The sequence below is a fragment of the Accipiter gentilis genome, chromosome 3 (assembly GCF_929443795.1).
Source record: "Accipiter gentilis chromosome 3, bAccGen1.1, whole genome shotgun sequence".
NCBI classification, from domain to species: domain Eukaryota; kingdom Metazoa; phylum Chordata; class Aves; order Accipitriformes; family Accipitridae; genus Astur; species Astur gentilis.
The window spans coordinates 12,495,990-12,519,615 of NC_064882.1; the positions used below are offsets into that span (position 1 = coordinate 12,495,990).

Genomic DNA, 23,626 nt, shown 5'->3' on the forward strand with positions numbered 1-23,626 from the left:
CAGGCTTCAGTGTGGGAAGCTTGGGTTTCCTGTTAATGACAGAGTATGACCTAGATACCACAATAAGCATTAGGACCTCCTGGTGCTGATATGGTCATACCACAGCTTGTAAGCTATTCATACATTTAAGTCTGTTATCAACATGACATGTCAAATGCTATTTCCTGAAAGAGGTAACTGTGACATGTATAAATTATATGGTTATCTTCACAGTAAATATTAAAGTGATTTATAAAATTTGCTGATGTATCTTGATAAAAATGGGAGCTGTGGAAATTTTGGTGTTGGCTTTGTCCTTATTTTTTGTTATGCTTTTTGGGATTGGTGTGGTTTGTTTTCAGAGGTTTCGGTATGTTTCTTTTTTATTTCTTTCTTTTTTTTCCAGGTGTGTTTATGATCCTGGCTTGTAAAGGTCTAAATTTGTTTCTTTTATTTTTTAGAAAGTTCAAATAGATCGAGCAGTTTTCATTCTGCTGCACTAGCAAGAAGCTTAGAGATCTGAGGGCGATAACAGGTGAAGAGATGCAGCCTGCAGGTGGTTTTGATGGTTTTCAGAATCAGTTTAATGAAAGTGTGTGGTGAGCGTTGAATGTACTGATGAAAGTCATTTAGAGTTACATGTGCATGTCAGCTCACAATTGCACTGATTGAGACTTAAATGTAACTCTGCAAGACTCTCTTGAAAGACTAATTAAAGAAATAACAAGGCTGAAGGGAATGTTTTGGGATTATTTACTTAAAGAGAAAGCACCTTTACATAATTTCCTGTAGAGTTGTTAATGTTTTTACAGATTCTTTGGTGGTCTGGGATTATTTTTTTTGGGGGGGGTATTCTTTTAATATTATTTATTTATTTGCTTGCTTCCTATTTTCAAAGCAGACAGATTTATCTTGTTTGTCATCATTAAGTTCCTGATAATGCATGTCTCCTAATCAGTGTACTTATTTTGGGATTTCTTGCCCTTGAACTGGTGGTACTGCCAACCCCAAACCTGCAAAGTCCCAAGTTGCATGGGTATTGCAAGTGATGACTTTGGGGCTGGCTTTTAATTTTTTTTCACCCCCTTTAGGACTCATTTTTAAGCTCCTCCATGTCATCGTGAGGGTTGAAACTATACAAAAATAAAGACAATGTTTCATGTCAGGAGCATATACCCAACCACAAATATCAGTCGTCTTTTAATACTCCTGACTGTAATGAGTCTTTACAATACAGGGAGTTACCAGATGGTTCTAATTAAGACTGTGGGTATCTAGAGTAGAACCTAGATAAAAAGAGGTATTTCAATGAGGTGCCTGTATTGGGAAACCTGGAAGCCCAGTCATAGGTGATGGTCCAGTATTACAAATCTGCCGTGGGTCCTGCGTTCCTGAGAAATGAGGAATTGGTGTTAAAGACGTGTTGGTATTGGCTCAGAGTTGCTTAGTTATAGCATGGGAAGGAAATGATGGTATTTCTATAATGTTGGCAATGTTTTAACTGCTTGTCTTCAGGAATACCAAAGCAAATCTGCTGTTCGGCTTTCCTTTATAAAGTGCTGGATGAACTCGCAGGTTTGCAGCAGTAGGGGGTAAAGTCTTAGTATTGATGACATTCAGCAGGATACACGTTCAGTAATTGCACGAAGCAATCTCAGAGCAGGGGATGGTTACAGCAGGTGTCATTTTGGTCCCAAAGAAAAGTGCTGCTTGGAACAGACCCGGCACAAAGGAATTTGCTTTGGCAGGCCCTACCCTATGGATCTATATTCACAGACCACTGCCTGTTCTTCTACTGGTTTGGGGGGGCAGCTGAAGGAAATCCCTTTGCTTTCTGATGCTATGAAATAACATTGGATAGCATTAAAAATTCAGAACAGGCTTAAAAGATTTCATAAAATGAAACTTACGGTAAAGAAACTTAGGTACAATTAAGGCTGGCTTTGTAGCTCATGGGGGAGCGAAGAGGGATATGACCTGTAAGCATGCTGTGTAAAGCATGAGTTCTGTCTAGTGTTTTAAATCACTGAAGTCACCCGCATCTTGATACACCAATATATGTCATTATTACTTCAGTCTTGATTGTTCAGGAAGACACAAATGAATTAAGTTGCCACTTGCCATTATTTTTCAATCGCCTAAAGCAGATTAAATGAGCCTGGTTTACAAAGCTTGTATCATGCCTGTTTTGGAACTGTTTGCTAGAGTGCCACATTTATGTTAGTTCACTGCACGCAGTTGTGCTCAGAATTTATGGATAATTGGCTGGGCTTTCAAAGCGCTCTCTAAAAATATCTGCACACAGCAAGAGTTTTCTCTGTGTGTACGTGCATGTGGATTGCAGCTAAGTTTCAGCTTTTCCTGTTGGTCTCTGCAAAATGAGCAGTGCCTTTCTTTACGCTTGATCACATTCCCACAGAGTTGAAGATCAAAGTATTATACCAAGCTGTAAGAATATGCCTGATCAGGACATCTTAGCTCCTGCTCCACAATAGTAATCAGACTTGGTTTGGTAGTTGAGCAGTGCTGTTAATACTTCTGTATTCTGCTCCTTTTTTTTATGGTTATCAGTGAAGGGATTGCTGTTTTCTGGGCAGACCTTTCATTGACACACAATGTATTCTCCCTGCAAGCTGATCAATGGTTATATTGAGGCAAACAGAAGTGTAATGCTTCGTGTATAAATGCAAATGAGGATATAAGCCTTGGATGTCTTGTCTTGTCTGGTTTACCACTGGCATATTGATTTATTTTGTAGCTGCTAAGCCTCCCCCCAAGCTTCCTCTACTGCTTTCAGTCTCCCCTTTATTTCTCTTGCCCAAACAGCAGTGAAAACTGCAGGATTTGTTGACACAACTGTTTGGCACTGATATGCAAAGCTTTGAATTTCCTGAAGACTTTGTTTCTCTATTCTTTTCATAAAAATCTGGTGGGGTTCTGTGCCTTCCCTTTTGCTTATTAAGTCACAGTTTAGGTACACTTTAGCTAGGAGAACAGTTGAAAGAACCCCTCTTTAGAGAGTCCTGTCATCTTAAGTAATGGAGACGACTCCAGAAAAAATTGAAACTCTTTGTAAATGGCCTGTCAACTGGAGAGTATGCAACTCTGCTCCCCCCCTTGCATTCCTGTAGGCAGGAACACAGACAAATGAGAAGGGTAAGAATCAAATATTTGACTTTCTCGTTGTTTATTCTGTTCCGTTTTCCATTTGTGTTCTGCTGGCTGTGTATCAGAAGAGTCCTGGCATAGGTCCAACTCAGCCAAGCTGTGTGTATTGGCTGTTGACTAGGAATAAATTTGTACAATAGGGAGACAAAGATAATGAGAAATGAGTTCTCTTGCGTGGATGATAGTATAGGTGCAGTTAATGCTTCAGGGTGTTTGCAGTCCCAAACAGACTGGCATTCCTCAGGAGACTTGTAGAGAGGCATTGAAGGCAAAGAAGACTAATCACAGTTTAGTAAAATTTTATGTGCATTATGGCTCTGTTTCGTGCTTTGCACATGATATGAAAGTATAGCTTGATCTAATCACTATGCATGATGTCCCACAAATAAGGTAAGAGCGTCTAAAAAGAATGGGTTTTGTGAGTTCATGGGCAAAAAAGCGATCACCACTTGCTTTTAGTTCTCACTCTGTATTGTTGTTAATACACAGAAACCAATTTTTAGGAGAAGTTAGTTTGCTGGTAGCCAACTGATGTTCAGTGTAAGTCATCCTGTTTGCCAGCATTTTGCATATGCTTCTGGCTGTGTTTCTAAGTGGCTGACTTTGGGTGGACCAACCTGTCCAGAAAAGGAAGACTTTACTTCCCCACTAAGAGGTCGCTGTACATAAAATGACCCAGACTTTCTGTCTGCCAGTAGTCTGCCTGGGATGTGTCTGGTTTTGGATAAATAATGAATGCCTTTAGGGAGAGCATGTGATGGGAAGTGTTTGATGCAGCGTAGAGGAGGCTGTAGGATATGTCTGGAGTATGCAAGAGGAATGGAAATGCACTGAGGTAAATAGTTAGGTATGCAGCTGCCAGAGAGAAAAGAAAAGATCCTGCCAAAACAAGATAAACAGCTTTCTGAGCTCAGTCATCTGCGCAACCTGCACTGGTTGATAATGAAGACTACACATCATCTTCATAAACCGCTGCTCCTCAGAAGAACAGAGTATTTACATCCAAGCTCTTCCAAGGAACTTGTTTTGAAATTTGTCTTACTTGTAACAATTGAAACTCTCTCCATGATCTACATTTGAAAACTAAGCATTTGATTTGAGATTGAGTAAGAGGCTTCAGTCAGTTCGAAACCAAATGTCATCTTTACATTTCTGTTGTACTGAAAATTAATTTAAAAACTAATTTTGTTCAGCTTGAGAAAAATCACTTGTATTATTAGAACAGAATTAGAGCTATTGTTAGAGTGTTGTTACTATTCCAACGTATTTGCTCCCTCCTGGACTGACTAGCAAAAATCAGTTTTTACACAATGCTGCCTGTCACTAGTGTCCATATAGTGGTGTCTAACTGAAAACTTCTGGTTTGACTGTATGCAGTCCTTGGTCACTTTTTCACATACAGAGGCAATGGGCTTGGAGCAGCTCTGTGAGTAACAGTCAGTTGACTCTAACCAGGACAGCAGCCTCCAGCTCTGAGAAGGACACAGAGGTTATAGACAAAGGGAGGAGGCACTGGTATGAGGATGTGACAGTTCTGAGCCTTTTTAACACCTTAGACCCTTCAAGTGAAGACCAGTGCTGGCTGCCTTTGGAAATTACCGTGGTGCCTTTCAGGCGACACTGCGTCTGTCTTGCTTTAACCGCTGGCATGGGTCACCTTGCTGTTAAACTGTAAGTCTGTGATTGGAGCACATCAGGCATGTGGCCGTGAAAGAACTGCTAGGGCACCTTGTCTCTGCTTCTACAGTCATTTTTGTATAAAGAGGCGGCACTGCTGTGACCTGCACTAAGGACTTCCCTTGGCACATCAAGTCAAACACGTTGAGAAGTCCAGAAAACCATCAGCACCTGCGAGGAGATGAACCGGTCAGTATTGGGCACAAAATCAAGATGGGGGAGGTTTGCTCCCTGTTTCTTTCAGAGCTGTGATCAGAAGAGCTGTTCGTGGGGAGTCTGCAAACAACACAGACTGTGCTGCCATGGGCTTGCTCATCCAGCAAGCACGTTGCTGTGAGTGTTCAGTGGCGCACAGCGCCCACCCAGTGCTTCATGCTGCAGTAGTGGCACAACCACCCCTTCACTGTGTTAGCTCTTCCCAAAATGCACCTACCACGATTGCCAGGAGCAGGGAGGATGTACTTGCCTGTTCAGTGGCAGGAAAAAGAGTTTATACTACGTTACTGTATAGTATAGCACACTATACCTGTCCTAACTCCAGTACTGATGTACTTGCTTGAAGTTAGGAGCCTAATTTTTTCACCAAGTGCAAAGTGAAAACAGCAAGAAATTTTGGATTTCCTCCATTCATTAGTATCCAGCTTGTATAACCCTTACAGTTAGTGAGTGGATTATAGTGAATGCCTTCCCCAGCAGGCTAAGAGTGATTCTGGCTGATAGTATTCTCCTGCTCTCTCTTGAAGCTGAACCAGAATTAGCCAAAGGCAGGCAAGATGGATCCTGACTCTGAAGCATTTAGGATGATGGAGGAAAACTGAGACTTTGTTCCCTAGTTATTTTTTTTTTGATCTGTGGTGATTTATTAAGATATAACATGAGCACATTCCAGCTTCAGCCTACTGATCAGAGGACTCAGCTTGAGGCAAGTTCTCTTGTCTCTTTTCTGAATCGTTCTGTGATTTCTGCATGCCTGAGATGCTCAGATCCAAGCAAGTGTTGTTAACCTGATTTGGCCAAGAAGTAACTTGCCAAATCTGTGATCTGGCTGAGAGGTGACTCAGATGGGACTTGGAAGATGCAGGTTCAGACCTATCAGACTGAGCAGAGCCTGAAGTCCAGGGCCTCTTACCCGCTCTGGGGTGAGCATACTGCCCACAGGGGTATTGACCCAAAGGTGGGGTTGCACACACACACACACGGAGCCCCTACAGTTTCATGCTTTCAAGTTTCATGCTTTATGTACCAGTAACACTGGTACTGGTAACAACATGGTTGGCTCTCGCTTGTCAAACTACTGAGGGGACTTTGCAAGTTTCTTTGCGCTTTGGGAGTCAGTTCACCTTTCCCTGTTTGCCATCACGATTCCACCCTCTTTCTAAATCTGTGGGTGGGTTTTTAAAATCTTTTTCTAAATTAGTTTTCCACTTAGTGTAGATGGGTGATAATGCCAAGTCTGTTACTATATAGTATCTTGCACAGACCAATTTGATGTAGCCTGCAGGTGGCAAGTTGAAAACTGCTGTTCTAGGAAAAGTCAGGTCAAACAGGCCAGTTATTTACTGGGAGATTTATTTGCCAGTAACAAAGGAAAGGTGGTAACTTCGGTATCTAACAGGTAGACCTGTTTCTCAAACTAGATATGATCCCAAATCCTCTGCTTAAAGGTTCAGGTCTACAGTTAGTTTGGTCTACAAGAATGTATTTGCTTCTTGAGTTTGTGTTGTGGGTTGACTGTGGCTGGATGCCAGGTGCCCACCAAAGCCGCTCTATCACTGCCCCCCTCAACTGGACAGGGGAGAGAAAATATAACAGAAGGCTTGTGGGTCGAGACAAGGACAGGGAGAGATCACTCAGCAATTACCGTCACGGGCAAAACAGACTTGACTTGGGGAAAATTAATTTAACTTATTACCAATTAAATCTGAGTAGGGTAATGAGAAGTAAAACCAAATCTTAAAACACCTTCCCCCCACCCCTCCCTTTTTTCCTGGGCTTAACTTCACTCCCCATTTTCTGTACCTACTCCCTGCCAGCGGTGGTGCAGGAGGATGGGGAATGGGGGTTGTGGTCAGTTCATCACATGTCTCCACTGCTCCTTCCTCCTCAGGGGCAGGACTCCTCACACTCTTCCCCTGCTCCAGCGTGGGGTCCCTCCCACAGGAGACAGTCCTCCACAAACTTCTCCAACGTGGGTCCTTCCCACGGCCTGCAGTTCTTCATGAACTGCTCCAGCGTGGGTCCCTTCCACGGCGTGCAGTCCTTCAGGAACAGACTGCTCCAGCGTGGGTCCCCTGCAGGGTCACAAGTCCTGCCAGAAAACCTGCTCCAGTGTGGGCTCCTCTCTCCATGGGTCCCCCAGTCCTGCCAGGAGCCTGCTCCAGCACGGGCTTCCCACAGGGTCACAGCCTCCTTCGGGCATCTACCTGCTCCGGCGTGGGGTCCTCCACGGGCTGCAGGTGGAGATCTGCTCCACCATGGACCTCCATGGGCTGCAGGGAGACAGCCTGCCTCACCATGGTCTTCCCCACAGGCTGTAGGGGAAACTCTGCTCCAGCACCTGGAGCATCTCCTCCCCCTCCTTCTTCACTGACCTTGGTGTCCACAGGGTTGTTTCTCTCACGTGTTCTCACTCCTCTCTCCAGCTGCTGAAGTTTTTGTTTGGGTTTTTTTTTTTTGACCCCTTCTTAAGTATGTTATCCCAGAGGTACTACCACTGTTGCTGATAGGCTTGGCCTTGGCCAGCGGTGGGTCTGTCTTGGAGCCGGCTGGCATTGCCTCTGTTTGACATGGAGGAAACTTTGAGCAGCTTCTCAGAAGCCACCCCTGTAGCCCCCCACTGTCAAAAACTTGCCATGCAAACCCAATACAGTTTGTCTTGTTCAATTTTTCAGAACAGTTGACGAGATTTCACTGTAAGATCAGTGATGGAACAATTGGTTTTTTATTCAGAGAAACTTTTTTCCTCCCACTTGCTGGGCTCTCTATTTGATGCAGTTTTAAAATACTGTATTTCTGTTTTGGCAGGTGAAAACATTGACAGGACAAAAGAGTTTGGAAATGTATCTTAACATTATTAAGAAAAATTAGCAGGAAAAATATACATGGTTTAAAGGGTTTCTTTACTGAAATTACTTACCTGATAATGGATTTTGGATATTTTATCAATTAGTGACTAATCATGATGCCACTGGTATGTAAGTTCTTTCCCTATTTTCCTTTCTTTCTCCGCCCCACCCCCTTAGGCAGGAAGATCCACCGAGACCTTTTTTGCTGCACCCATGCTTGAGGAGCTCTGATGAAGAAGTAAGATTCCTGCAAAAATGTTCTCAAATTCTGGTGTATTGTCTCCTACCCTCAAAGGATGTCCAGTCTGTCAGCTTGCGCATAGTCCTTGCAGAAATACTTGCAACAAAAGGTAGATCAAAGATCAGAGATGATTAACCTTTGTACCTGTACAATATTAGTAATTACAGACTTCATTATGTATAAGTCTTGATGCTCTGCTTTTAAATACTGAAATTTAATTTCTGTGATAACCAGTAAGGCACTTCATATTCTCAAAATCAAGGATATACTTACTTGACTCTCCTGACTTGATGCCAGGCTGTTTAGCACCTTTCAGGATAGAAACACAATTTGTCCATTCCATTCTTCTATTATTTTTTTTTTTTTTTTTTCAGAGGAACACTTTTGCAGTCTTCCATGGCATTATTTTTAGTGATTAGGTGAATAATTCTGGCCTTTTATTCAGATATGTAGAATCCATAGACTTAAGGATGTGATTATGACTGAATCATGATACCAGGTTTAATTAATCTTTTTAGATTTTGATTTATCCAGTGTGGTTTTTTAATTCAGGGTTTTCTATTTTGCTTTTTATTTTATCAGCTACACTTTAATCTGATTATAAATATACTAGTCATTTTTTTTATGTCACTGAAGTCAAATTCAGAAATGATGAAATCTCAAGTATATTATGCTATTCAGTTTACTTTTAATTTTCATTTATAGTGGTTGTAATGTCATAGCCTTCAAGGCAGACAGCAGAAAGAACAAAAACACTTGGAATTTTCCAAATAGAGGTCAGCTTTGTTAATGTACATCAATTTGTGTAATAGAATAAACAAACAGTTTTATCAAGAAGGTACATCCAATCTCAAATGTACTATGTAGTCCGGAAGACTGGTTTTGGATTTTTACCAACTTGCATATTTATTTTTGCCTTTTATCTGCAGTTTTCTTTTGAAGGACAGCAGTTATTCTTCAGCATAAGGATTTTGTTTTAAAATATTTTTCCTCTCCAGTACTGAAACCAGCGGTGGAACTGCTGAGTGATCCAGATTATATTAACCGAATGTTACTCAGCCAGCTGGAGTACAGAGAACAGATGAATGAGCATCAGAAGAAAGACTACACATATGCTCCTTCTTATGAGGAGTTCATCAAGCTCATTAACAGCAGCTCTGATGTTGAGTTCCTGAAACAACTGAGGTATTTAATGTTTCACTGTAGCTCGTTCAAAACTAAACATGCTTCTTTTGCCAGCCCATTACTGAGATTTGAATGAATTGTGATTTTTTCTTTTTAAATTCAATTTTAGATTTCTTTTTCTTTTGGTGAAGCAGAGACAGTAAGGATGATAAGCCACAACATTCGATAAATCTCTAATATAGTTAGCTTTTTAGATCGGTGGCAGAAAATGTTAAAAAATTCCACTTAGTAGTATGCTGGAGGTGACTGTACTGTTGAAAGGCATACAAGACCCTTATTTACAGCTTGCCTCTGTGGAGTTAGATAAAATAATATGTTGGATTTCCACTAGTGTGTAGTGATCTCCTCATTATCTTTATGAAGTATGGCTGGCCATGGTGGTCTGATGACTGAACCATAGCGACCCTATGGACACTGGGCATTCAGAGCAGGTTGCTGTGATTCTTTTGACATGGAAAGAGGGGTTTGAGTTCCAGCACTTTTTACCACTGGATCAGAGGTTTTCCTGAACTGTTGCAGGGAGGCGTTTCCCAGTTGCATCCTTCTTAAACATGTTAATGACATCTGAAGAATTCCTTAAAGACCGATAAAAACCCCACTGAGCTGCTACATATCATGAGTTTGTTTGATATTCCTCTTTTCGAGTGCAAACAGCACCTGCTCACTTTCATACTAACTTCGCCCCCCCCACCCCATCTCATCTCTTTTTCCTTCCCTCTTTCCTCATATGAGATACAGCTTGCATCTCAAGCCTGCTTGCCCAAGTACAAGATGTTTACGCTTGCCTTATCTTTATAGCTGAGCTGTTTCTCCTCTGATCTCTGGTGTGAGTGAAAGGATAAGGAGCAAGTGACTGGGAAGCAGGCAGCAGAGATACTGCTGCTGTAGGATCTCCCTAGCTGTCCTTGAGTTGGTTTTGCTGAGCACATCAAAGCTTTGGAGGACTGTTGAAGCCATTTCCAGAGTGTTTGTTCTAATCTGTTACCACCAGCCAGAACTGGTATTTTTTCCTCTTCCCTGACTCCCTTCAACTGCTGCTGCAGGTCAGCTGTCTCTCTTCCTAAATGGCTGCAGCAACATCTGAAGGACACAAGCACAGCGATCCCATTTGGTGCACTGTCATTTGTTGTGACCCAGACCTGTTAGACTCGGCTTGATCAGGCCAAGTGAGGGTTTACTGAGATGGAGTATGTGGGCTGCATAAATAACATCTTACTTTCTCTTGTTCTTCTCTTTGTTTCTGAAACCACTTGCATTTCTGAGATAGAAAATGCATTTAGGTGACGGCGTTGCTTGGCTACTTGCTGTTCATCTGCTGTAAAATTTGCTCTTTGCTCTGAGCCAGCGTGCCTTTCCTGAGAGCAGAAATTAGTCTCTATTAAACTCTGTCTAAAACCTAATTGACATCATATTTATTAGCATAATCACACTAATGGATGTGCTTGTTTTAAAAGAAACCCAACTCTTCTGTTGTTGTTGTTCAGGCACATTAATGCTCAATGTGCTCTCTTTTTAGCTGATAGGTCGCTTTAAATTGTGTTCTCTAATATCAGATAGCAAATTTGCTTTATGAGGTAATGTGGTTTTGGCTGCACTTAGGTTTTTCCTTTCTAGCCTGTGGAGTCCAACTACCATCATCTTGAGATGTGTTCCTCTGCACCCTACATAATGTTGATCAGTCTGAGCTGATCAGTATTTGAATGGAAAATGTCTAAGAAAATGTATCTTCTTTTCAAAGAGAAATAGTATTTGATTTTGGAGTCAGTGCTCATCCTTCCTCTGTTTACATAGAGCCAGTCTCTGGGAAGGTGGGTAAAGAGCGTTCCCCTGCGGGAGGAGGGATTCCTGTTTTGCTTGTTCTCTACCACTGTGGGAGCACCTGGAGAGATGGGCCAACCTGTAGTCATCTCAGTTCCGTAGTGTATTTTGCAAAGCTTTCATCATTTACCAGTAAAAGTTTACAGATTTATGTCAAGGAAACAAAACAGTGGTCCCTATATGGATGGGGGGGATGGGGGAGGAAGGTGATATTTTAGATCAACAAACTAAATGATATTTCGGGTTGTAAATCACAACAGTGAAATCCAGGAAAATCTATAAAAATGAAATTAAAGAGGAGGAAACAAACAAGCCATTGTGCAGTTACCACTGAGGAGCACAACTAGAGTCTGTCGGAGTGACGGGAGTGAGGAGAATGCTTCCAGTTCTCTTCCTACAACAAATAAATTACTGGCATGTTGTACTTAAACATGTTTCCCAGTTAGATGCTATTCTGGGTAATAGTATTCTGTTTATCAAAAATTCCTTTTCTTGGTTTTAATTGGAAGTCATTTTTCAGTGCCTGTTCTAAGCCAGTGCATGGCATGCATGAACTGTAAGCCTCCTTCTACTCCTACTCCTGATGTTGCCATGTAACATCTTGGTAAAGAACAGATACAAGTAGTAACAATTTTCAGTGTAGGCTTAGCTTTGAGGGAGATTTATCCCAAAGCACTACAGTTGCTGGGAGACTTTTTTTTTTTCCCCCCCAAACATTCCAGCCATGCTTTATCTTTGCAGATTAATTACTATCTACTTACTAAAATAAACATAAAATACATTGCTCAAAGAAAGAGGCCATGAGGCACTGATAAACAATTTCTCAGACTCTTGATGGACTGTAGTCAAGAAAGCTCAGGTTTCTGGGTGCTCCTCCATGTATGCACATGATGTTGCAGGAGAGAAATCCCATAAGGATCCTTCCAGACTGATTTCATTAACAGAGTTTTGCTAGGCTTTCTTGTGATTAGAACTAGGTATTTGTTATGGGGTAAGTAGGGAAAAATCCCTCGCTGGATCAGCAGAAACCTGTGGCTGAAGGATGTTGTTGCTCTTGGCCAGGAAATCAGAAAAGAGTGGGAGGCTGTGTGTGTGGGATCTCCTTGTAAGAAAGTGTCCCAGCTCTCTGCCTTGCAAATAGCTCTCCCTGAAAGGCTAATACAGTACTGGGATTTTCCAAATATTTTTTCTCTCCTTGCTTAGAAGGGTTACTGTAAGAAGAAATACTGTATTGATTTTCTGCATTGCTTTTATGGCTTCTATTTCTAGAACTTTTTTAAATGTTGCAGGAACTACTTATTAATTTTGGAGGTACTTTTGAATTCACGGTTCATTAATATCTGTAGTGGGCCTCTAACATTTGGTCACTTTACCTCTTAGCAGAATTTCTCTCTATTGCTTTGTGGAAACATCCCTTTCATTTTTATACAGGACATTTGGGGAAGTGATGTTTGTTTTCATAAAAAATTATTTGCTGATTTCCAAGGAGCTATTTTGTTTGTGTTGGGGTTTGGGGTTTTTTTCTCTTTTCATACATCTGCTTTCCGAAAATCTGGATTTGTACGGGGGGGGAAAAAAACCCAAACCAACAAAGCTTCCAGAGAAGGGACCATTGCGTGGTTACCTATGAACATTTTTCAAAGTCACTCTTTACAATGTTTATCTTCATTGTTGCTTATCATGAAGGGAGGCAGAGTTTTATTCCTGTTTTATCAAGTTTCCACAAAATGTGTTGTCCCTATTTCTTTCAAGAAGAAAAAAATAAACAGTGAAATTTCACCTTCATTTCCCCTCAGATTTAAGTTAGCATGTATAAAATGGAAGTCTGCTGCAAATAAGGGAGAAAAAATGAATTCTTCCATGTCAGATGTGAAACAAATTTACTTGCTCTGTCAGAAGACAACTAGAGATAAAGGACATGATGAGCTAAAAACATAGCTGAGAATAAATAGTGATAGGGAAATAAACTGGTGGATAGTTTTCATTCTGCTTTCAAGATCAGCATTATATTTATCCTGTTATTTATTAGTATAGCAGCAAAAGGTCACTACACAATTAATGGTAAGAAGGACCATTATCGCTGACTCTGTCATCTTTTACTTAAGAAATGAGGGAAAGGGATGAATATAACAAAGAACATGGAAGAGATAAGAGTTGGAAGGTAGAAGTAATGTGGATGTGAGCCCATGATTGGTCCAGTTTATCAAGTACAGTTCACTTCTTGAAAATAAAATCAGTGCATCACATTTAAAACTTCCTTAGATGTTTACTTACCGGCACCACAGAATATGTGGCAGCTGGAATATTTGGAACAGACTTTCAGGGAGAAAGGGTCATGGTCTGACGCTGTAGCTAGGGTGGTGTTTCTGTGGTGCAGTGTTGTACAGCACTCTCATTGAGTAGTTACAGCCAGAGCCCAGTGCTTAGGAAGAACAGACTAAATAGCATCTTTGAGGATGTAACTCGGAGCTTCTCCCTTACTTAAGGTAATCTAATGAAGAACAGAAAAAAAGAGATGCTGTATTTTACAGTATTGATAATGAAAACACGTAAAACCATGAGTGCAAACAAATGGGAGTAAATTTGGAATGAAAGAAGTTGCAAGGTAAAAGTGGAAACTACCTTCCATGTGCAGTATTTACTTGGTTGTCTGTACCTTGTTTGATAAATTCATGTTTACAGTTACCTTAGAACACCGGAGTGAGCTGAATGAGTGTTGTTTGTAACGCATTTACAGATGACATAAAAAGTCCAAGTGAGCTGTCCAGCATGATTTGAGAGGTCTGTGTCTGGGCAGGGAATTAACTGTGGGACTTCTATGCACCAAAATACCACCCTCACTATGGGGCTGTTCTTCTGCTGAAGGACTAGGCAAGAACTGTGGTGGTTGGTGGAAACAACCAAAATAGAGTAATGCCAAAAGGACGTAGGGTTAGAAAAATCAAAGTTTGCAAACAGGTTCTCAGGTTTCAACTTGGTAATTGGAGGAGTTGGGTAGAATACAGATTACTGCAGAAAAAACCCCAACTGCCTCTGGAAGTGTAGTTCTGAGTGAGCGTATGCTCTGTGTGTAGAACTGTATGTCTACACAAAGAGGCAGAGACAATCAAAATCCTGAAAGAGTTAGAGGAGGCAAGAGGAATGGGGGGAATTGAATAATGTTGGTCAAAGAAGTATACATGGAAGAAGGGGAATATATTTTAAGGGTTATAGACGCTTTCTTAAACAGAGAATAAGTAGTCATGGAAATAGCAGACTTTCTAGGAGGTTTCAGCCTTCATCTAGGAGTTAACTTAATAGATGAGGTTAGGGAACTCCTGCAAGAATGAGTTAAATTCCCTAGAATACTTGCTTTATTACTGTCCTGGTTTCAGCTGGGATAGAGTTAATTTTCTTTCTAGTAGCTGGTATAGTGCTATGTTTTAGTTTTAGTATGACAAGAATGTTGATAACACACTGATGTTTTCAGTTGCTGCTAAGTAGTGCTTATACCAAGTCAAGGACTTTTCAGCTTCTGATGCCCAGCCAGCAAGAAGGCTGGAGGGGCGCAAGAAGTTGGCACAGGACACAGCCAGGGCAGCTGACCCAAACTGGCCAAAGGGGTATTCCATACCATGAGATGTCATGCCTAGTATAGAAACTGGGGGGGAGGAGTTGGCTGGGGGGGAGGGGGGCGCAGATCGCTGCTCGGGAACTAACTGGGCATTGGTCAGCAAGTGATGAGCAATTGCATTGTGCATCACTTGTTTTGTGTATTCCAATTCTTTTAATATTAGTATTGTCATTTTATTATTATCACTATCATCATTTCTTCCTTTCTGTCCTATTAAATGGGCTTTATCTCAACCCGCGAGTTTTACTTTTTTTTTTTCCTGATTCTTCCCCCCATCCCACTGGGTGGCGGGGAAGTGAGCAAGTGGCTGTGTGGTGCTTAGTTGCTGGCTGGAGTTAAACCATGACAATTACCAGTATTAATAGCTGCCAGAGTAAGTGCACTGAGAGGGATTGGAGTGTTTGTTACAACCAGAACTTTGATGTTTATGAAAGATTTAACTGGCAGTCATTTTCTTTGCTGAGTACATGGTGTTTGTTAGTTACAAGATTGGTTTTACTTAAAATTCAGTTTACTAACTGCAGCTGTCTTCCATTATGTATGGTGTAGTTTTAGGTTTTAATTATTCTTGGAGTGTAGTACTTTAGTGTTTTACTTATTTTAGTGTAATACTTTTTTTTTTCTTCTCCCAAGTTATATATGCTCCACATATGTATTGAGTGCATTAGCTAGAAGAACCTTGCAGACAGCTCCTTGCTTTTGAACTGAATTCCCATGCTAGTTTCCTACAGAAAACTTCTATTTAATGTTAAGAGCGTGACTTTACATTGTGTTCACTGAGTATTACTAACTGGCTGTGTGCAGCACCAGCAGTTGGGAGAAGAGGGCAGTATTATTGTTAGCTGGATGTTTTCCTTTCCTTTCAAGATAACCTTTTTTTCCTACTCTGCTCCATATGCACACTGCTCCTTAGGTTGCAGGTACACTGAGAAATGACTGTTTCTAGGTGAGGAAGAGGTAGAAGTGGTTTGGTTTTTATAATTTCTTAAGTGTGCTGTATGAAGAACATGTTGTAAAAAATTAATATAATCTGTGTTTGTTTTTTTTTCTTCTCTCCTCCCTCTTTGCCCTTATCCCCTATTGTTTTTAAAACTAGGTATCAGATTGTAGTGGAAATAGTTCAGGCAACCACAATCAGCAATATTCCCCAAGTGAAGAGGCAGAAAGGTAAGATTCCATTTTGTTAAGTCACATCTGTTGTTTTCATTTTGAAAAGCTGTTTGAACTCCCGACATACATATGCAATCAGTGTGTGTGGGATTTTTAGACAGATTTTAGGAATGCTATGCCTTTAGTATTTCAGTTATGTTTCATTTGTCTGATTCTTCCAGAAACTCACATGGTGTGATTATCCCCCCACCCCATCTTCATCTAAGCTGATGGATCATGAGAAAGGTCATATCTATGATGCATTTATTTTCAGAACTTGCTGCAACTAGGATTTTTGGCATTATAAATTCATATGCTGAGAACCTTGCTTCCTCTTTCTTTTTCACACAATCCATTCTTCAAAGTCTCAGTGTGTTCTCCTTTCAAAACATAGAAGAAGGAATGATACAGCATAATTGTCAGTCAGACTTTATTTTGACTCTTCATTGTATTATGGTTTTGTGTTGCAATACAGAGTGCTCTTAAATCCTTCTGCAGTGTTTTGGCAACATCTGCCTTTTAAAATGCACATGCATCTTACATTTGTACTTATGTATTAAATATATTGCTTTTTATGGTCTCAAAATGTACTGAAACTGTGGTATATCTTTAGGAGATTAAATTGCTGGCAAAATTACAGACCAAATTTTTGCTTGGACAGATGTACTTAAGATATATCAAAGCATAATAAAAAGGCAGTGGACAATATAAATCAGTTTGTAAACAAACAAATCTAAAGGATGTTGCTTTTAGGTTCTCATGTAATCTCTTATCTGTCAGGTAAAAAAAAAAATATCCTTTTCTAGCTCCTTGTATTACAAAGGAAAGCTTTTAAAAGTGATTCAAGTGTAATGAAAAATGTAGAAATGGAAAATAAATGTGCTGTGGGGTGGGGGTGGGGGTGAATCTTTGGGCGGTTGGAAGAGTTTAGGGTCCATGCTCAAGTTTATGAAAGTATAAGGTTGTCAACACTGATATGCCTTTTGTTTACATTCTAAAATAGAGCTAGATTTGCATTCCTGTAGGACAAATTGCTTGTGTCAAATCAAGGCAAAAGGAAAAGTAGGCACTGGTTTTTGCTCAAGTGTACATTACAGAAAGTGATATTAATATTTCTCAGATGAAAGTGAATTTAATGGAAAGTCTGCCTCATAAAGTAATAAAACAAGAACAGGGAAGTTAACTCTGAGTACATTATGAAAAATCAATCTTGTTAAGCCTGTATTTCCATTTGTGCTGCTATTGGTCTTTGTTGTGACAAGAATTGATTTAGGGAATGTTTTTATACAGTTGAGGTTCCTACAATTAATTACTGTCTTACTATCCTCATGTCTCACCTAGTTAACTATCCACTGTTCTAAACCCTGAACAGAAGATCTTTTTCTGAAGCTACAAGTGCCTGGTACTGCAGAATAGCTATAAAAAGTTTATTGCTATCTATTTGGCCAAAGTAGATGTGGTTCCGCTTACTCTGTGGTGAAGTTGGTTCTACATTTTTATGGGCTCTTGACTTCTACCTGTATTAAAAAAAAGCCAACAGAAATTCCACTAGCTGATGCACTGAAGTTTTGTGTTAAGGTATTGACTTTTATTATTAGTTTAGTTACATGACAACATCGTATGTCATTTAAGAGTTGATTACCACTGCTGGCTATATTAGCCAGTGGGACTATTGTGGCTAAACCTTTTATTTATTAAATAGCCAACAGTTATTCACATTATGCCTGAAGAAAAAGGTGATGTTTTGTTGCTTGACACGTGTGGAACAGTATGTCCAACAGAGGCATACAATACAATCTTACTATAGTTCACGCAAATTTAAGGCAGTCTTCTAATCTGTTTCAGTTATTCCACCAAGGGTTTTTATCTACAAAAAATTTTCAGACTCACTCTACGTACAGTAAACTTTAAGAAGGCTATCAAAACTGTAGAGGGTTAAAAGCTAGTTCTGAAGGCTTTTTTGTGTCTTGTTATTCCTGAAGTAAGTGGAGACGTATTTACTAATGTGGTAATGAATCTAACGTGTTCCTGAATTTTAGGAAGAAAAGTTTAAGGAAGGTAGCACAGCTTTTCTTCCTTAAAACAAAGCAAAATCAACAAAAAACCCAGTGCAGCTCACTGTTGGTACAAAGATCGTTGAACTTTTGTGGAACAGACCACCATATTACTTAGGTCACCTTTTGATGTTTCCCTTTCTGGATGCCACAGCATACTGCTACCCCTGCAACAGCTGGATTTCATGGTGAATAACTAAATGTAAGCTTTATGCAAAGTGGAAGTGTGTTTGCACAATCTCATTCTCTCTTCCTCTTTTTAATCTGTTCCCCCAGTACCTGCTGTGTACCCGTGACAATGCGTGGGAGCACGTCTGTTCGATGTATATGACGGTCTCCCCTTTCCTGCTAGAAAATGAGCTCTTGCTTTTTGTGTCATGGGCATCGCATAGCTTTGATTCCAGCCTGGCGAGAGGTAGTCTTACTGGTAGCTATTTCCTTTATCCTATGGCGAAGTTGGGTCCTGAAAATGCAACTGTGCCTGGGTGTTCAGCTAGAGCAGCTGAACTTTGGCTGGCCAGCAGTCTGTTGAGCCTGATATCCACTCTCAGACTATGACTAGAGCAAGTGTAGAATAATATGTACATGGATATAGCCTCAACCCTCATCGGTTTGAGGCACAGGAGCTTCCCAAGGCAGCATTTTCAATACAAAAAGGTACAGCCACAAATGTGAGGACGACTTAGTGCAGCAGGAGCGGCCAATACTCTGCAGCTGCGAGTGCTTAGCTACTAAGGAAAGTAAGTGTTGTGCGAGTATGTGACTAGTAATAAATATGCCTGAGCAGGATTGTGTACCTTTGCTGTTGGTTGAGGAGATATAATTAAGTCTAAAACAGAGCAAAAATATTTTGTTTCTAAAAAGATTATCTGTCTATTATTAAAGGATGAGTAGCCTGAGGACCAGGTTTCAGACTGATGACTTCTCATATGAGCTACAGTTGCCTGACTTCTTTTACTATTTTGTCTGGTGATACTGTAGTACACATTTAATGTTGATGCCCAGAGGGGTTGGAGAGGAAGGCTTGTCCCTCGGCAAGGGCAGCGTTCTTTATACTTGATTTAACTAGTGTTGGTGCCACCTATTGGCAGACTATTTAGCTGTTAGGGCCCTCTAATAAAAGCAGAAAGTACTTTAAAGTACTTTTAAACATCATTGTATTAAACCCTCTGTGTTAAAAAATGGCATGTTATAGGGCCTTTTTTCTTTTCAGATTTCTATCGCTTGAATCTTCTGGCATGTGAGCATAGGAGAGTAAACGAAAACATACAAAAGCATCTGATTCATGTTAAGCAGTAAGTTTTGCATTTGACTCCCTGAGACAGTCAAATGTCTTAAAAGATTGAGACACAAAATAATTTGAGAGGTTCACAGTGTGATGCCTGTTGTGGGTGGATGATGTAACTTCTGTGGCCAGGAGAATTGCTTTTGGTCACTGCTAAAGCCAAATAAGAAACCTAATGTAGCATTATTGTTTTCAGAGGTTTTGATGGTTTATTTAGGACCGGTGCAGGCCACTGTAAATAGAAGCTGTTATGTTGCATGCTGATGCTACACTACTTCCCTCATTTATACTTGTACAAAAGCGCTGAATCTGATGTGTACATGTGTCTGCGTTACTTCTCCAAACTGTGTCCTCCTATGTATCCTCTTCCAAACTGGTCAGGGTCACACCAGCAGGGGCTGTAGGAGGAGTCTTTTTTTTACTCATCTTTGTTTTTTCTTCCTATTGATAGTTTTGGACTGTCTTCTTCTCTAGTCACATGTGCTGTGCTTGGAAGAATCGCATCTTTCTACATCTTTAACTGTAAAACTCTCTCCTCATCTTGCCTTTTGATAAGGATTCCTTGGAAGTACTGAACCAAATTTGAGCTAAATTTTAGGTATTTTAGGGTTTTTTTTTTTACAAAATGTATGTGTTAAAGATTTTGAAGACTAGAAATGCTTACCTGAAAATGTTTACTGCATTTTGATCTAGTAAAGCAGTTAGTAAGAGGGCAAACACACAGATCAGGCATTGTAGCACGAGTGAGTGAGGACCTGAGTTTCTAGAAGCAAGATTAGATCTTAATTCTTCTAAAGAAAAGGCTTCAAAAAACAATTGTGAAATAGCAACGAAAGTAAGTTGCTATAATAACTTGATGTTTGCTGTATTGTGAATAAGAAACTGTTTAAATACACTAGTTCTAATTTTAACAGCAACATTTTTGTTTCTTCTCTTACTGATACTGTGTTACAGTATCCTACAAGAATTTTAGCAAGGATCCCTTTTTACTAGCTGCTGTTCAAAACAAAAACCCACGAAGGCATGTACCTTGTCTTAGGGCAAAACAGAGCAAATCTCTCAACAGATTTTTTTTATTATTATTTATTTTTTCTTTTAACACTGTAAAAGGATTTGTTTGATTTGCCTTCTAATTTTCTGTGCCCTCCACCTTATATGTGACTTCACAGCATGACCGGAAACCACCCTTGGATGACTGAATGGGACTGTTTTTCAGATGTTGTAATTGACCCCAGGCATCCCTGTTGAGAAAACTGCTCCTTTCAAGCAGGGATTGTGAGACAGATCAAATAAGCAGCCATTTCTGTATGGAGAGCTCTGCTGTGTTGCAGTAGATTTCTCCTGCTGAGCATTCCTACTGTGTGTCTAGATATTCGCTTTTATAAGCGGAGCTGACAACTGGTACAGAAACAGAACTGTCTGTGGGCAGGCTTCTTAGGTACTGTGGTTCCAAAAGAGGCTTGAATGTTCAGCTGTAAAAAGGGACTTTTCTTTTAGAAACTGGGTCTCCAAGCTAACTTGGGTGTGTGGGTTGCGATGTGTGGGTTTTGTCAAGATGATAATTTAGAGTGAGGTAAAATGGATGCTTCTGCGTTCCAGTGCGTTACAGATGCCATCTAACTTAATTATGACAAAACTGTATTATGATTCCTCCCCCCACCCCCATCCTCCACACAGGGATAAACATGCGTATGCAATTATTTTTGCATAGCTTTTTGGCAAGAGCTAACATTGTGCTTGCACGTTGTGTTCAAGGAGTAAGTGTGGATGGAATCTTTGTGGATGAAGGTGAAGGTTACAGTGACTGATCATGGTAGACTTGTTTTGATTTATGATTTTTTCAAATCAGTTTTATAGAGGAAGTTCTTCTTTCTCTCCCGGAGATCCTTTGTGTGTGCTAGTGATGGTAATGTATCTTGTCCATGGTTGGTTTGGAGAGATGCCCATCAGTGAGAGAGGGAGGGGGAGAGGCTGACTGGTCAGATAGAAGTGACCAAAGGGAATGCAGAGACCTACAGACAGAGGATATATGTGGTGGATTTTATTTTATTGTATAGTACATATTTACTCCCATGCTCACGTTTACTGTACTGCCACTTGGCTTTTTGTTTTGCTCAGCTGTGACTGTGACGTGGGAGGCTGTGTTGCGCTATGTATTGCTAATGATCAGTGCCTAAATTCTCCATGATCTCCCGTTAAGTCCCTTCCCCCAGAGCTGTTGCCTGAAGTGTTTGGGATTTAGCGCTCTTTTTTACTTGTTCTTTTGTCTGACCACGTTAGAGCTGGTTTTCCCTTTGCTTGTACTGTGGGCAGTAAAAGAACCATGTGTACTGTGCTTCTCAAAGTCTGGCCTGCTCTTGCAGAATTGAACAAATACTTTTCCAGGCCTACATAGGCTTTGAAAATGCATAATTCAAAGTTTCTGGGAGTTCGAAGAGGTCTGTAATGGATGGTAAATTATATATAGAAGGTTATGGTTACTATTTATATGAAAAAGTTAAATTGGTGTTCACTATCTAAATACTTAAGCATGGCATTAAGTAGGTACTGCATGTGCTTAACTTGGCTCTTGCAAAAAGTCTTGGCAGAAGTGCATACAATGTTGTGCATGTGCGCAGCTCCTTCGCAAGACTAGCCAGATGAGTCAATGCTGTTGCATGTGTGCCAGGTGTCAGTATCTGTAATTCTTGAAGCTGTAAAGGAAGAAGAACTTGTACTTTCAGTTTTAATCCTAGTTTGCCATATATAACTTTGCAGTTAAAATGAGAAATCTTTGGTTTATGCTGGTACTATCAAAAGAGGGGACAGTTCATGCAGTAGTCCAATACAACTTAGTTTGTGCTTTACATACGTCTTAATTTACATTATTTTTGTTGTATCCTTTGCTGTGGCTTATGGTAATAAAGTTTGTGTGGCGTTTGTTTCCATGACTATCATTTGAAAGGCCCAGTGCTCTGAGTGAAAAACGTACGGTGTGAATAGGTACTGCAGTTTAATGTATTTAATGCATATAAACCTGACCAGGTAGCAAAACTACCAAAAGAAGAGGAGGAAAGAAAATAAGGTCTGAGTAATCCATTCTCAGAAATGTTTTTGCTGGGTTCTGGGATCTGCTCCTGGCCTTGTTCAAATCAAGGTAGTTATGAGTGATTCAGAAAAAAAAGTGGAAGCTTTCTCAGAAATCACTGTAGATGTACAAAAATGCATGGACTAGAAAAGATTTGCACAGATAGCTTAGCTTTGATTGCTTGGTATGTTTAGACTCACTTGGACTATTTGCATTTTAATATTGTTCAGTGCAAATTGAATTATCCACAACTGTGGATCGATAAGCAGTTTGAAATTCTGCTTTTGGTACTAATTGCATTTGGATGCCTTTGAGAGGGGTGCATAGTACTCCTGGGGTTTTGAAATTCTTCCATGGCAGTGCATGTCTCATCAAATTTTCCCCTGATAAGGAGAATTATTTTGGAGGAAGTTACTAGAAGACCCTTTGCTCCTTTGGGGATGGAGACCCTGCTCAGCTGTTGCTGGTAAACATGTATGCAACTCTTGGGGAGGAAGTGCTAAAGAAGCATCTCTCTTCTTGCTGATGAGGAGTGATTGTGTTTGTTTGCTTTTAATAATAATTTAAGAAAAATTAAATCCCCAAACTGTGAAGTTGATATAGTTTAAAAAAAAATTATCTAAAGGATGCATTTTCTTTCCTTGTGTAGTGATGAAACCGTGTCTTAGCATATATCTATTCCTTTTACATTTATTGGAGCTTGCTGAAAAGAATGTGAGTAAATGCAAGCCTCTTCTTTCGTAACTTTCTGGCTTTATTTGGTTTATGGTGATACCTGAATGTAGTGAACATCTTCTTTGCTGATATTCAGAAATGGCAAAAAAGGCTCTTAATTATATCTCAGTACTTTGGTGGGAGTGGGATCAGACAAGAATAAACTAAAAAGAGAAGTTGTCTTTATAGCTTAAAATACCTTTTGATAGGGCTTAATATGAAAAAACCAGAGCGGTTTAGATCTGAAAATCCAAGAATTCTGAAAAGGAGATTAGGGTTAGGAGAAAACCAATGATAAGCCTGACCTTCCCTAGTTGGCATGAAAATGCTCCTCCTGGTTTCTGCTAGCTTATGTTTCATACTTTGGAAAAGTGAAGTCAGGTTCAGTGTTTGTCCATGCTTTCATGCCATCTATCCTGCACTGCAGCACGTTAGCCGCACTCCTTGCTGGGCTGCTCTTCATCAGCCTCTTGTTTATTTGTGGAGCGATGTCGCTGCCAGGCTTTCATGGTGACTAGTCCTGTTTATCCATCGAGCAGGAACAGGCTGGCAGTGTGATCTCTATCATCTGCCCCAAGTGTTTCTTATGTGGAGTGGCTCCTTATGGATAT

At 40.3% G+C, this 23,626-nt stretch overlaps 1 protein-coding gene across 1 annotated transcript in view; it reads left to right on the forward strand.

Moving 5' to 3' along the window:
* SNX25 (sorting nexin 25) overlaps positions 1-23,626 on the forward strand; it is a 92,243-nt gene that overhangs the window by 25,868 nt on the left and 42,749 nt on the right. The window contains exons 4-6 of the mRNA XM_049796742.1: positions 8,067-8,239; positions 9,129-9,315; positions 15,843-15,913. Of these exons, the coding sequence (XP_049652699.1) occupies positions 8,067-8,239; positions 9,129-9,315; positions 15,843-15,913 (431 nt within the window). The remainder of the gene's footprint in view (positions 1-8,066; positions 8,240-9,128; positions 9,316-15,842; positions 15,914-23,626) is intronic.